This window comes from Neovison vison, chromosome 11 (assembly GCF_020171115.1).
Source record: "Neovison vison isolate M4711 chromosome 11, ASM_NN_V1, whole genome shotgun sequence".
NCBI lineage: Eukaryota > Metazoa > Chordata > Mammalia > Carnivora > Mustelidae > Neogale > Neogale vison.
The window spans coordinates 182,691,540-182,707,036 of record NC_058101.1 but is presented as its reverse complement, the minus strand read 5'-3'; the positions used below and the strand labels follow the sequence as shown (position 1 = coordinate 182,707,036).

At 41.6% G+C, this 15,497-nt stretch overlaps 1 protein-coding gene across 2 annotated transcripts in view; it reads left to right on the top strand.

Annotated features, from left to right (window-relative positions):
• NRG1 (neuregulin 1) overlaps window positions 1-15,497 on the top strand; it is a 1,114,604-nt gene that overhangs the window by 926,721 nt on the left and 172,386 nt on the right. For both annotated transcript variants that reach the window (XM_044225410.1, XM_044225417.1), the window contains exon 2: window positions 10,125-10,302. In XM_044225410.1, the coding sequence (XP_044081345.1) occupies window positions 10,125-10,302 (178 nt within the window). The remainder of the gene's footprint in view (window positions 1-10,124; window positions 10,303-15,497) is intronic.

The following is a 15,497-nucleotide window of genomic DNA, read 5'->3' as shown; positions in this document are numbered from 1 at the left end:
CAGTGAAGGGCTTTGCTCACAAACCAGGCTTTAGGTTTTATGCATGTGTTTTATGCCACACTTAAAAGTCATCACATGGTTGTCACTTTTTAAAATTAATTATAATCAAGGGCTAACTCATCTTACCTGGGAAATTTATCTGGTTTAGAACATCTGTCTGTATAATTTCCTTCTTTCAAATGAAAAAAAGAGAATTTTTGTGACATCAGTTAATTAAATGATTGTAATTCAGTTCGAACAAAGAAATCTTGGTTATGAAGATAAATATTAATGCATCACGGTCATGCTAATGTGCTAAATTTACTTAAGCAAGAAACACATCAGAAGAGAAAAGCCTCATTCCAATAAGAAAACAAATAAATATAATATCAAATTGGCCGTGCTGAGATATTTCTCTATTTCTCCATTTTTAAGTGACGTAGTGGAGTGGAATAGGGCAGGTTTGTGCAACAAATGAGAAGGAAAGCACTACTTTTTGACCACAGAGGAGATCAAATTTATAAACTTACATCACATGCAATTTGCTGCACATCAGTTAGGCCAAACTGAAATGCATCCATTTCAGCCCTGTGTACAGATGCCCTTAAATGAAGCTGGTGGGACATCGTCTAGGTTCTGTCCATGAGTGAGGTGCACCTATACTTGGGGGCAGCTGTGGGGACAGCATTCATTAGGCAGCCATGCTAAACACTTGCCTGAAGCCGCCAGCAGCTCTGCTGTGATTTACTCCAGCATCCATTGCCCCCGTGTACTGCCTTTACACCTTGAAAGGAGGACGTTCATCTGTTAAGACCCTCTTGTTGCTGTATCCTCACACAAGGGATATTGGGTTTCGGTGAACGCGGGAGGGAGATAGAGCATGGTTTACTCTTGTGACATTTGGCAGAGGACAGATAGTCACCCAGTTCAAAAAAATTGTTTTGGTATACCCATTTCAAGTGTTCTGTCTTGTTTGATTTCCCTACAGATCATCAAAGTGGCTTAGAAAACTCAGCCATTTTCATATCTCCTTTTCTCTCTCAAGTTTTTAGTCCTGGGAATATGTGCAGAAACAACCTGTCATGTAGTATATTCCAGATGTAATCAGGAAACTGTGGTTACTATTAAGATATCAGTATATTACTTTGACATTTGACCTAGGAGCCTAGCCAATGTAGCAAATAACTGTTTATTGCTTACTACTTAAGAGCAGGAGCTCTGGGGTCAGACTTCTGGGGTCTAGATACCTGTGCCAATATTACCAGCTGTGTGACCGTAGGAGGTGGTTTTACCTCTCTGCGTCTATCTCCTCCTCTGTAAATTGGGCATAATGGTGGTAATACCTATCTCCTGGAATGGCTATAAAACTTAAAAAGAGTGGGCATAAAGTTCTTGGAAGAGGGCCTGACACACAGTAGGTACTCAATAAGTGTTAGCTGTTGCTATTCTAAAGCAGTTAATGTAAAGTACTAAGAAGACCTTATTTTAACTTTATCTCATAGACTTTTGGAACACTCTTCTGGTAGTTTTTTTTTGTTGTTGTTGTTGTTTTAAAGATTTCATTTATTTATTTGACAGACAGAGATCACAAGTAGGCAGAGAGGCAGGCAGAGAGAGATCTTCTGGTAGTTTTATAATTTTATCTTTGGCCCTCAGCTTATGAAATACTGGGCACAGAACTATAGAACCATAGAGAAGAAGACTGCTAATTTCAACAAACATAGTATCAATTTTCAGGCAGAAAAATTCTCTTACCTAATAAATCTGTACTTATTGTCCCCCATAGAATTTTGCAGTGCTGTAAATCTCCCGCAGTCATACATGGAGAGGTGATCTGGTTTATATAGCTTATTATGAGAAACAGAAAATTACCACAGTGGCTATGGAATGGAATGGAATAATCTGCCCCATTTTGAGTCTGCGGTCCTCCTCCCCTTTTCCTGCCTTCATTTCAAGCTGCACAGAAGCACCCCTTGCTGGAGAGGATAGTCCCGGGTTCAAGTTAGCCTTGTGTGTGTTAGCCTTGTGACATCCAGCAAGCTTAAGTTCCCGTATAACTGCCCACCCCATCCTCACTTGTAAAATAATTACCCACTGTTGCAGAGAAATGGTAAATTTGGGGATATGTATTGATTATAAAAAAAGAGCACACTTACTAGTTAAGGGAACAAACTTATACCTTGTGGACTAGGGTCCATCAACAAAGACGATCAACTTTGATTTGGAGACAGAGGAGATAATATTTCAGTGTTTGGGCTCCTCTTGCTGAAGTGGGTGAACACCTGGCTTCTGGTGAGACTCCTGTGTAGGACCCGGAGAGCACAGGAAGGGCTGTAGTCACCATGACCGGCATCCTCACTGAGACTGGCTTCCCACAGAGAATGTTTGAACAGTGATGACCAAAGAAGAGAAATAGAGGAGATCATGAAAATTCCCAAGGAGAGACTACTACTTAATTTGACAATTTTCCTGTTATATTTAACATTTCCTTATCTTTGGCATTTTATGGCAGAGAGAATAAAGAGTCCTAATCCAGTAGAATGCATTAAAACAAAAAATAATATCATGGGGCCCTTTTGTTCCAAGCGATAATAAGTCTTCTGAGAAGGTAGGTGTGGCCTCTGGAATAGCTTTTGGACCTGGGTCTCTACTTTCTCAGTATCTTCTAGATCCTTTGTTCTATTTACAAGCACTTGAGGTTCTGCTTTGTGCTAGACCTCTCAAATCCTATGCATCCTGCATCTAATAAATGTAGCCATTTGAATGTTTGAATACAGTGCTAATCATAATGGACACACACACACCCCACCACCACCTCCGCCACCACAACCAATAGCCTAGTCCTTCAAATAGAGACTATGACTATCTACTAATAACTGTTCTTACATCTCCTTTGATTTGGTAGGGATAAATTCCTTAAATGATAAATTCCTCTTTCTTTACATGTGCTTTTCTTCAAGGCTGCCTGTTGGGTATGGCATTCAGAATGCAATGTGATTATTATTCTCTGGGGTCTTAGAATATGCCGACCTTTTGATGGGGCTGATGTGGCTCATCCCCTCAAATAGGACATTTAAAAGAATCCTATTGTTTCACTCAACTTGTACCAGTTAACTGGGAGGAGTGAAACTTGGAGCCCATCCATAGGTAAAAGTCCTCTCCAATGGAAACGGATGTGTCTGGGCAATCAGTTAACAGCAGGAAGAAGCCAGCTTTGTCTGTAGACACCACCACTGTGAATATTTGAAGTCGGATGTTAAAATACTGCCCCCCATTTTATTGTTTTACGTTGTGTCATGACGTGTTCCGTGCATATATTATGAGGATTATCCAGTATGCTCATAAAGGTATTCAGCAGTGTGAATGCACCCCCTTGCACCATATAAGAAGTTGGGCACAGACCTGCTAACATAGTATTTCTGGAGTCCAGCTATCCTAACCACACTTGGAAGCATATTCCTAACATGTTTTCTGGTTAGGTTTGGTTTGTTGCCAGTGATATGGAGTCAGCTTGAGAATACTTTATAATAAAACCTTGAATCTTAGAGTGACTTTCTCTCAAACAAAGTCGCCCTCGTGTTTGAGCTCATCCTCCAGATACCTCTGCTGAATGCACAGGGACAAAGAGCAGGTGCATTTTCATTCACGGGGGACTCAGTTAAGCAGAGGCAGGGACAGTCTATCTGAAGGATGACTCAGCAGGAGCATGGGCCGGTGTGAACACATGTGAACACGTGTTCCCACGTGCGGCAACACACAGGGGGTCTGTTGGGTTGTAAGTTTCTTACTCTGCCTTCAGACCACTCCATGCATCAGGAGCCAGCGTGGTAATCCAAGGAGCACTCTGAACTACCGCTGCCGCCAGGATTTGCTGTCTTTGACACAGCTGTATTTACAAAATTTAACCTGATAAGATACATTTTCCCTTTTAAGCTTAAAGCGGTGAGCACAGCTCAGAAGACCAGATGGCAAAACATTAGCTGCCTCCGCTCTGTGCCAGACCATAATCTTCCACGTAAGATGGTCCGGGAAGGGAGAAATCTGACCGGGAAGGGAATTTGGGAGGCCAGTAATTCATTTACCTCTAACATGACTACAGAAAAGGGCCAGTGTTCTGCTTAAAGGACTGAGTGGTGGTATGCGTGCAGCTCTCATTCACCAACAGTTTTCACCGCGCGATCTGCACGTGTGTGATGTCAGGCCTGTAGAGGGGGTGGGGAGGGGAAGCTTTCCCTGGATCACAGCCACAAGCTCACTGGTATTTGATAATATTTTGCAGGTTTCCTGTTTAATTTGTTCAGTGTGGTGGAGCTCTTCAGATGAACTAGTCCGACAGGGAGAGTCATGATAGGAGCCAGCTCTGCGTGGTCAGGTCCTCCACACACAGAAACAGCTTATCTAGGGTCACACGCTGTCAGTGTATCCTGATTCCACGCACGTGCTAAAATTGGTTTCCTGTTCTTAACAATGCAGTATAGTATTCGAAGCAGCAGCACAGAATATATTTTTAAAACACGTGCACGGTAGGCGATTAAAACAGGAGGATCCCTTCGAGGAATCATTCTTTTTATGCGTTTGTTTTACCTGGAGCACAAGTATTTATTCACACATCAAAGTCTGGAATAAATGAACATATGGCCTTAAGTTCTGTGTGGTCAGAATGTAAAATAAAGATTTGGGCCACAATTATTTTTTTTCCTGCGCTGTGTGACATTATCAAATAAGACACGTAGAAGTTTAGGGACGCACGGGTGGCTCAGTAGGTTCAGCGTCTGACTCTTGGTTTCAACTCAGGTCATGAGCTCAGGGCCGTGGGATCAAGTCCCATGTGGGGCTCTGTGCTTAGTAGGGAGGCTGTTTGGCATTCTCTCTCCCTTTCTTGCCCCTCCCCATCCCCATCAATCAATCAACCAATCAAGTCTTAAGGGAAAACAGAAAGAAACATAGAAGTGCAAAAATAGACTTTTTAAATGTCCTGGTATATCTGCTTGCATTGAGTTAGAATCAGAAGACTGTGTTTGTGATCTTCTAAAAGGCTTTAAAACACTTCATTCCAGTAAAAAGAAATGCCCGTAAAGTGTGTGACATCCGTCTGAAGGTTCTGGAGTTTCTGTTTCTTAAAGGCTGCTTTTCTTTGCAGTTTACTGTCTTGTTTCTGTTGATATATTTCTAAGGGTGTCGGTACATTCATATCAATGTCAAGCAAGTTCGAAATCGATTTCAGCGAACACTGCCCAACACTTGCTCTATTGTTATGTTGTTTTCGAGAGTGGAACTTCTGCTTCTCCAGAAAGGCATCGAAAGTGAAATTCTGAATGGTGACAGAACAAAGACAATTAAATCATGTCTGAGATTCTCAGAACACTTACTGTATTCAAAGCATTAACTTAGCATCCTTTGCCTTAAAGCAATTTTTAATTGATGGACCATTTACTCTTAGTTGGGGACTGAGAGGCAAATATACATTTTTTTCTTTGCAGTGTTAAAATCCAAGTACTCAGTGGAAAAACACTGCTTTTCCAGTTTAGGAATGACCCCTGGCCTTAGGAACTTCTATCTGAGTATTAGGAAGTACGTGGTGGAGTAGATTTTTGTTAATGAAATGAATGAGATGATTTCATGGGAGCAAAGCATTGACTAGGAAACATACATAGTGAAATGATTTCCATTAAAATATAGTTATTATTGGGGCGCCTGTGTGGCTCAGTGGGTTAAAGCCGCTGCCTTCGGCTCAGGTCATGATCCCAGGGTCCTGGGATCGAGCCCCGCATCAGGCTCTCTGCTCAGCAGGGAGCCTGCTTCCTCCTCTCTCTCTGCCTGCCTCTCTGCCTACTGGTGATCTCTGTCTGTCAAATAAATAAATAAAATCTAAAAGAATATATATAGTTATTATTTTATAATCTAATAAGAGAAAATTTTTTTCAACTACCTCATTATAGGTAGATGAGAAAAAATGCACAAATCATAGATGCTCATTATTAGTTTGCATTTTATGGAGAATGTGAAATATCCTGGGCTATTCCATTAATGTGGTTATGTAAGGAGACAGAGAAGAATGTTAGGTCATTGCCAAGTCTCCGGGATACTTGAATCTGGGCACCAGCAGGATGAGTGTGGAAGTCTGTATGGTACTTCTTGGAAGGTCCCACTGACAACACCGAGGACCAAGGCCACAGGGGGGTGTGGCTCTGTTGGTGGTATACAGATTTGTCTCTCCATTTATGCTCTGCAGGATTTTAAGTTAGCTCCTTGAAAGAGCCTTTCTCTGAAAAATGGGGTATCCTCACATCCTAGATGGTCACCCTGAAGGATACAGCAGGGACATTCTTCCAAGCGAACTTGTTGGGTTGCAGAGTTAGAGTAGCTGGGAACTTCTGCACCTGGGAACTTCTGCACTCCTGATGAACTTGCAACTCTGTGCAAGTTGGAGGGACTTGGGCTCCTCGGTACAGATACACCAGAAGCCCAAACATGAAGAGATGTTTATACACGGAGTCAGCTTCCGCAGTGGATGCTTTCACTGAGAATAGACTTTCTGCCTGAGGGTCTCTGCAGTGCTACATCGCAGATCACCTCTTGAAAACAAGAGAGGTGCGGGTCTTTGCACGTGAAATGCCAGAGGAAGGGATAAGCATTGACTTGCCAGATGAGTGATAGTTTTCCTCCCATCGAAGGAGGGATTGGAGCCCCAAAGTCATGGGTATGGCATTGAACAATATGAGGATTTCAGGGCCCTCCCACTCACAGAATTTATTTATTTTTAATGTATTCATTTATTTATTTGACAGAGAGAGCACAAGCAAGGGGAGAGGGAGAGGGAGAAGCAGGCTCCCCACTGAGCAGGGAGCCAGACATGGGATGGGGTTCGATTCCAGAACCTTGAGATCATGACCTAAACCGAAGGCAGATTCTTAACTGACTGAGCCACCCAGGCGCCCCTCACTCACAGAATCTAAATGGAGGCTATAATTTTAGGAGATACATTTATAAATGAAAACTCAAATATTCCCAAGAATCCCCTTCCCGACGGCCTACTCAACCAAGATTTTAAAACCTAATGAAATCCTGAGCCTTTTATTGAACTGCAGCAAGAGCAGATGAAAAAGGCAAAAAAAAAAAAAAAAAAAAAACCAAACCAGAGAGAAACCAAGATTCCTTTTTGTCTTTTTCTGTGTGTGAGTTGATGTGGCTGTGTATGCATGCGTTCCCTTATTTGCTTGAGCTGTTCGACATTTAACTGGAGATACCATGACATTTCACCCCGAACACCGCAGCAGATGCCGCCTAAGCGTAACCGCAACACAGTGACCACACTTGAGAAACTCCAGGATGATACAATACCTTGATTCAGGTTTCCCCACGAGTCCCAGTAACAGCTTTCAGAGAGTTTCCAGTGACTCAGGAGTCAGTGACAGCTACACGGTGTAAGCTACAACGTTGGCTGTATCTGTCAGGTCTTTTAATCACTTTTCATCCCCATCAGTGCTCAGGCTCGGTCTCCTGTGATCATTCGTGACATCAGCACTTCTGAAGTGTAGACCCGTTGTTTCGCAGACTATCCCACCATTTGAATTTGATTGTTTTCTCACATTTGAAACCCAGGTGCTAAATAAATAAATCATAGATCGGTAGATAAAGAGACGGGGGGGGGGGGGAGGAAGAGGTGCGAGGGAGAAAGGGAATGAGGGAAAAGGAAAAAGATGCAAATGATTTGATGAAAAATTGTCCAGTTCGCACTAAATAATCCAAAGTCTGGCAGGTTTCTTTTGAGACAGTATTGATAAGCAGTGGTGTGGAGCAGTGGGTGAGAGAACACGGTGCTTATGGAGAGTTAAGGCTGAAACACTGCGGTGAAAACATTTTGCTGCGGGGCAAGGGAATAAACCTTGAGCATTTGGGTCGTGTGCCAAGTTCAATGGAAAACTCAGTGAAAACCAACAAAAAATAGCAAGCTGGTTCTTTTAGTGAAATAACAAGGCAATTTATTTTTCTCAATACACGTAAGCCGGTTTCTTTGGTGCCATTGAGCTCCAGCAAATCTGTTCCTTCAAGACCCTCCCTGGGCTGAACAAAATCGAAGATGATCTTAAAGAGTTACTGAGGCCATGCGGACACAATTCCAGATAGACGAGAATTGAGTCTGTTTTTAAAAACCTCCCAAAGAGAGATTCACAGACCCCATCTTAAAGAGAAACTCCTGTAAAATCTGTTCAGAAGTAAATCTTATTTTCAAGCTGTCGGAAAACGAGAACCAGACAAAATCAACAGGTTCCAAAGGCAAAGAACAGGTGAAAGGTGTTTTCTGCCTTGTCGCTGGGTGTGTGCCTCAAGTGTCTGCTTCCCAGTCGCATTTCCTAGTCCCTAAGTAAATAAAAAGGGGACGTGTAATTTTAGGAGCACTGCTGAGACATCACAATGTTCAAATGGTTTTTTGGTATAATTTGTAGGAACCTTCCTACGCTTAGTCCTGACATTATTTTGATTTACTTGGTAAGGGCAGAATTGTAGAAAAGCAAACAGACCCTGAGTAGGAAAGGTACTTCATTTCCTGTTCGTGTCTGACATGCTCTGATTGCTGTCCTTGGAGTCCTGGTCACCATACCCAGTAAATAATTATGCTCTGGATCAGGGAGGGGCGGTCTTAATTTGCCGTGGGTTTGTTTTTCGGGATTTTCTATTAAAACCTGGACTGGAGCAGAAGTGGACTTTGTGGTTGGCTTCTCTAAGCCTCGGTGGAAACAGAGTTGTTTGAGAGCTCTGGTTCTGTGACGTTGATTATTAAGTGAACTGTTGTACGCAGAGAAAGTCCATTCATTATGCTCTTATTTTTTTCTTTTTCAAAAGCTTTTATTATGACAAAACAAGGTGTACGATATTGAATCTTTGGTATCACCAAACACCATGTATACCTGTTGCTTGACTTCTGCAATGACCAACTAACTAATCGGGAAATTCCTTTCATTTTTATGTCTGTCCATCTCCCACTATCATTTTATTTTGAAGCAAATCTCAGGTTTTATAACATTTTATCCATAAATATTTAAATAGAGAATAGATACTCTTCTAAGCAGTCCTGCTGAAAGTAAGAATGGTATATAGGTGTTTCACGTATTCTACAGGCTAACGCACAACTTCAATACGTCCTGTCTCTATGGAGAAGCTATGGAAGAGCTAAATGCAGTCAAACTGACAATTTGACAGGCGCATAGTAGGCATCTAGAATGGACATTCATTGTAGGACAGCAACTTTAGTTCCAATAAAAGAGCGTTGTCGCCGAAGAATTTCTGTCTTGAAGAAAGGAACATTGTTTTGTTCCTTGGGCCACCTCTGATGATACATAGTCTGACTGACTCTCCAGAAACATTAGAACCATGTAAAGTCAGTCACTTAACCATCTCTGCAATGAAACTTCCCCAGATTTAAAACCTGGTTATGAGGACTGCTGTACCTATTTACAGAATTATGGTAAAGGTAATTTGTGATCTGAGATGTGAACATGCTTTCAAAATAATGGCCTGTATATTGTACACCTGAAACTCACAGAACATTGTATGTTAACTATACTGGAATTTAAACTAATAATAATAATGATTATGATGATGGCCTGGTTCATAGTCTCCCTGAGCATAGTGTTGTTGTTATTGTTTTTTTAAGATTTTATTTATTTATTTGACACAGAGCAAGAGATCATAAGCAGGCAGAGAGGCAGGCAGAGAGAGGGAGCGGGAAGCAGGCTCCCCATTGAGCAGAGAGCCTGATGTGGGGCTTGATCCCAGGACCCTGAGATCATGACCTGAGTGGAAGGCAGAGGCTTAACCCAAGGAGCCATCCAGGCGCCCCTAGCATAGTGGTTTCGAAATGAGCCATGTCCAGGATTTTTAATGGCGTCAGAAAAATGTAGAGATTGAGGAAATAATCATCTAGAATATTTTATAATCTAGTCCCCCCACCCCCAGTGCCCAAGTATGTTACTTGGGCATTCAAGCTGAGGTCCATTTTGGCTGACTCATTTTCTCTCTCTCAGATAGTAAAACATTTGGGAATGGTGTCTTGATCAAGCTCACCTGAAATTAATGTATTTCTCTTTGAAAGATAATCAGAATTTTTTCCTTCTCTTTTCTTTTTTTTTTTTTTTTTTTTTTAGCTTTGCCTCCCCGATTGAAAGAGATGAGGAGCCAGGAGTCCGCCGCAGGCTCTAGACTCGTCCTTCGGTGCGAGACCAGCTCCGAATACTCCTCTCTCAAATTCAAATGGTTCAAGAACGGGAACGAATTAAACCGAAAGAACAAACCACAAAACATCAAGATACAAAAAAAGCCAGGGTAAGTGTAATGCATCTAATAGCAGAGGCAGTGTCTAGCCATTGAAGAATAGGAAATACAAAGATTTTATACAGCCCCAGTCCATGAATTCACTTATCAAAAAGCTATGATCTCTGATAAATGAAAAAGGTTGTTCATTGTACGATGACCAGAAATTGTTTCTGTTTCTCGCAACTTCTGGATGAGGAAAGAAAAGATTGGATGGGGAGAGAGCTGGAGGTGTAGAGGGAGAAGTTTTGGTGAGAGCTGCTGTAATTGGAATATGTTACATCTTAAAATTAGATTTTTTAAAATAAGGCAAATGCTGTTGAGAGTACCAGTGCCTCCCAAGGTTAACACCCCTGCTTCATAATGAAGTTCAGTAAATATCCAGATTTATGGGAAGAGAACGCCATCGCTTGAATTTGAATTATTTTCAAGTAAGAGGTTAATACATCCAGTGATACCCAGTAAGATTTTTTTAACTGACAATTTTGTGAAACTACGTGACCATGTAGGACATTAAAACTTTGGGTGATCTTGGCTTACAGAATCTTAAATCATCCTGCCTTCCTAGAGGAGGACCATGATGGATTGGAAGGGCTCCATGTGATTCCTGTGACATCTTGGACGGGTGACTACACCTGCTCTAAAATGAAGCTCCTTTATTATTCCCATCCTCTCCATTTTTATGTACTTCCTTACCTAAGAAACCCTCTTCTGTTATCACACTACACTTTGAAATTAGGGAAGAGATAAGTATGTGAGCGTTTTGGTTGTAAAACAGTCCTTTAGTCGATGTGGCGTGGATAATAGTACTTCTAGGCTGAAAGATTACATTTTCTTTCCTCGCACGCTTGGAGGATTCCAGTGAAATCCCAGGGATGATAGCAGAAACAGCAATAAAAGAATCTCCTCCTGTACTTTGATTTTATAGAACACTTACCAAAAAGTTGTCACACATTCACGAACAAGAGACAGCAAAGTGATTATAATGGAAATTTAACTGAATCTTCCCAACGTGTTTAATTGCTGTAATAACCATAATTACTGAATTTTCCCCCTAGTTTTTGTGGTTTTATTAACTGTGATGCTTGTTCTTGTCACTGATTGTATCGGCAAGATCTTTTGACTTGGAAGTACTCTAATAAGATGTAGGGGAAAAAAGAGTGGGTATTAATTTCTCCAGCAGGTGGTTCTTCAGAGATACAGAAAATAACACTGCAAAGTGGCATGTGGTTTTTTGTTTTTGTTTTTGTTTTTTTACATAATCTTATTTATTTATTACAACATTCCCCTAGGTAGTAAGGGAAGTTGAACTGTACAGGGGGCCTAATTTTGCATATTAAGAAATTAATATTCAGAAAACTGTTCTGCCTTACCTTCAGTCACACAAGTAGTAAGAAACCAAGCTGGAAACAGATCTGTTCTTGGGTTCCTTAACACTTTATTCCTTCTTCTACAAATGGAAGGCATGCATGTTTAATAGCATGTGCATATGGGGAGGGGAGTAGAGTGGTAGAATGAGTGAATAGAAAGAAAGAGCTATGATACTTATAGAGGAGTTTAACAAGAAAAAAAAATACTTTTAGATACTGGATGGAGTAGAGTTTGGTGTCTGTTTTATTTTTCATCAATTAAACACGTTAGTAAGAAACTAAGTTATCTTCATGTGCAGGAGAATGTCTTGTTTCTTTCCGCACGGCTGTCAAATGGTATCAGTAATATTTAAGCGCCTGCAGAAGGCTTTATGCTGGGAGTGTGGGGAAGTGGGAGAAGCATGCGTGTTATCTCTGCCCCCAGGAGGTCATGGATTGTATAGGGATTCTCTGGTTCAGCCTTATCGGAAACATGGTTGTTCCAGGACATTGCTACAGCCCTCTTAGGGCTAGGGGTCGGGTGGGGGGTGCTTCAGGATTTTCAAGAGGTCCATCGATTTGCAAATAGGGACCATTTAGAAAATTATTATTTATGTTAAGGTAAATTCTGCTTGAAATCAAGATTCAACCAGGGAGATGTCCCTAATGTATGCTGTAGCTTATCATACATGTCGCAAAACCCAGTGCTGAATTGTAGGTTACTAATTCTAAGTGCCATGAGGCTGGGAAGGAGAGACCCAGAGGGCTTCACGAGGAGTCCTGAGGAGGTAGATTTGCGTCTGCTGATGGGGCAGAATCCCCTTTGCCTGGCTGGGTGGGGTGGGCCCGGCCATGACAGAGAAAGAGCGGAATGGTTGTCAGTAGCAAGTTGTGTTTATAGGACAGTAAAGAGGTGAGTGGGGGAGTAAGATGCGGAATTCTGCCCTTTATGGGACAAGCTGCTGGGTACACAGAGATGAGTGGTCTAGAAGGTAGAGAGATGGCGAACAGTTAGAATACTCAGCCTTAAGCGCTACAGTAGTGACAGACATGGGATGCCGTAGCAAGGGGCGAGCACGGGTGGAGAAGGGGACCCGGTCAGGGACCGAGGAGGCTGCCAAGAAAGAAAGGAGGGAGAAGAGGTTTATCTAGGCTGAAGGAACAGAACAAAGCATCTTCAGACTAGGAGTAGTCAGTCTGAGGATGCCTGGGAAGAAGCAAGGTGGACAGGTATGGAGAAATTGGTTTTGCAAACTGTAAGTATATGCCTGTAGAGGCAATTTGTTACATGGCTTGGATAGACATATATAAAAGTATCATTAGTATTCAGAAAGGCAATTTCATGTTGGCTTCATAGGTCCAGACAGCTAAGAGCGCTGTCTACATATTAATAAAATTCCATTATGCCAGAAAGGCCAATATTCAGAAATTACTTCTTTTAAACAGTAGCCTTGCTGGGAAGAATTAAGTGGGAACAAAAAGATGTTTTATGCCACTTATGTGGCTGTAAATTACTCGTGGCAAAACATTTTATATCTGATCATCCAAAAAGAAGACTCTTTGTGTAAAGTGAGCCATTAGTGTTGTCATCTGTTTTTTAAGGTTAAAGGACCAAACCGAATCTAAATTTAATTAACATTTGCAAGGTGCCCCTATTATTTCCACTTGTCCTGTAACTGTAAGAGAATGGATACCATTATTGTTATACCCATTTTTTAAAAAAACGAATGCCCTGAGCATGAAGGAAGTTCCGTTTCTTGCTATAGATCTAAGGTTGATGAATAGTAAAGCTTTTATTTTTATTATTTTTTATTTTTTTAATTTATTTGACAGAGATCACAAGTAGACAGAGAGGCAGATGGGGGTGGGGAGGGAGGCAGGCTCCCCGCTTAGCAGAGAGCCCGATGCGGGGCTCGATCCCAGGACCCTGGTATCATGACCCGAGCTGAAGGCAGAGGCTTTAACCCACTGAGCCACCCAGGCGCCCCAGTTAAGCTTTTATTTAAAATAGTTCTGACTCCATGCCTCCTGTTTTCCTGTTTATGCACAATTACTGCTGATTTTGCTATGTAGAGTAAAGCACAACACAGGGCTACGGACACCTACAGACATAGGGTAATGTCTTTAATTTTAAAAAAAACTCTCATTTTTCAGTTTCATCTACATATTCATCATTTTCCATTACTAAGATATTGAAACTGTTAATGGTTTGCAACAGTTATTTCGTTTCTTAAACTTAATCTGAGGCTTTCATTGACCAAGCAGAGGTGAATTTCATTGTGAAGTTTAAGATTTCCTTGGGATTGTCTTTATTTTAAGGAAGATGTTAACTCTTTCCCCATCCTTAGTCTAGGTTTCTTTTCCAAATAGTCTAGATCGTACACAGCAGCCGGAATTTCCTTGTCATCCCTTAGTGTTGCGAAAAGACCACACCAGTCAGCAATTTCAGTTCACCCTTTTGCCCCTGTTCCTACTAATAAACTACTTTAAAAAAAAAAAAAAAAGATTTTATTTATTTATTTGACAGAGAGAGATCACAGGTAGGCAGAGAGGCAGGCAGAGAGAGAGAGAGGAGGAAGCAGGCTCCCCGCCGAGCAGAGAGCCCGATGCGGGACTCGATCCCAGGACCCCGAGACCATGACCCGAGCCGAAGGCAGCGGCCCAACCCACCGAGCCACCCAGGTGCCCTAATAAACTACTTTCTTATATGTTCTTCCTATGACTTTGAATTTATATCTGAGCCTGTGTTTGTTGTATTTGGCAAAGCAGCGTAAGGAGCCAGTTTAAAAAAAATGGAAACTGCCCCAGCGTCTGCTTATCCCTTTGTTCTGCTTCCTCTGCCTGGTGGGTCATTTTGAGCAAGAAAACTGGTTCAAGAGCATGGCACACGACCGATTCAAATTTGAGGCTGTCAGATTGGCCTCATTTAAATATCTGTCCTATGCTGGCCCTACGAAAGGCTGGCTTCCCATTGTTTCGTGTATGGCACATTCTTTTGTTGCCCGTAGTTCTGTCTCAGCTCTTCGTTTCCGCTCTCACCTACTTTAATTGTGTTTAAAATTGGATCCAATTGGTCTTGTCAAATTTCTACAAAAATCTGAAGGGAGTTCTTGCTTCTGTTGTCCATGATGGCGGGTCCTTTGACTCTCTTCTAGAAAAAGTTCACACACATTCCCTTCTTGCATCAGCTGAGCAGCTCCCGCAGGTCATTTTAATTTTATATGTAAGGAAGGTTCCAGTTCCTTCAGTATATAAATGGGACTACTCGGTGCCTATTTCATATGGCTTATGTGAGGCATTTGGTACAGTGCCTGGTTCTGTACAGTATGGCATTTGCTTATGAAACCCTCTCCCCCTCCCCTGTACCCTTCTTGTTATTGGCAGTTGGACAGTATCTGAAGCTGTGTTGAGCACACGCACGCACCCTCACACAGACACTCACAGCGTTCATATATGATTCCTTAGAGATCGGATGGATTTAGGTAAGCTGAGGAGACAATCCCTATATGCAGGGAGTTGTCTTGGCCCATAAACTGTGGTGGACGAATCAAGCCTAAAAAGACCAAGAGGACAGTAGTTATTGGAACCTTGAATCCATCCTTGAGCACTTATTCAAAGAATATAGATTGCATTTTGATATAAAAAAAGGAGAAATTTAGAACTTTCATCTTTAAATCAGTCTGTATTAATTTATTTTTACATAGTATTTTTTTTTATCTAAAAGTAATGTGTGCTTATAAAAAAAATCCTAAATATGGCAGGAAAATAAATCATAATTGTGATGATAGCTAACACTTATTGGGAGCTTACCGAATTCCAAGCATTGTTTTTAACTCACTTTATGGGAGTTAACTCTTT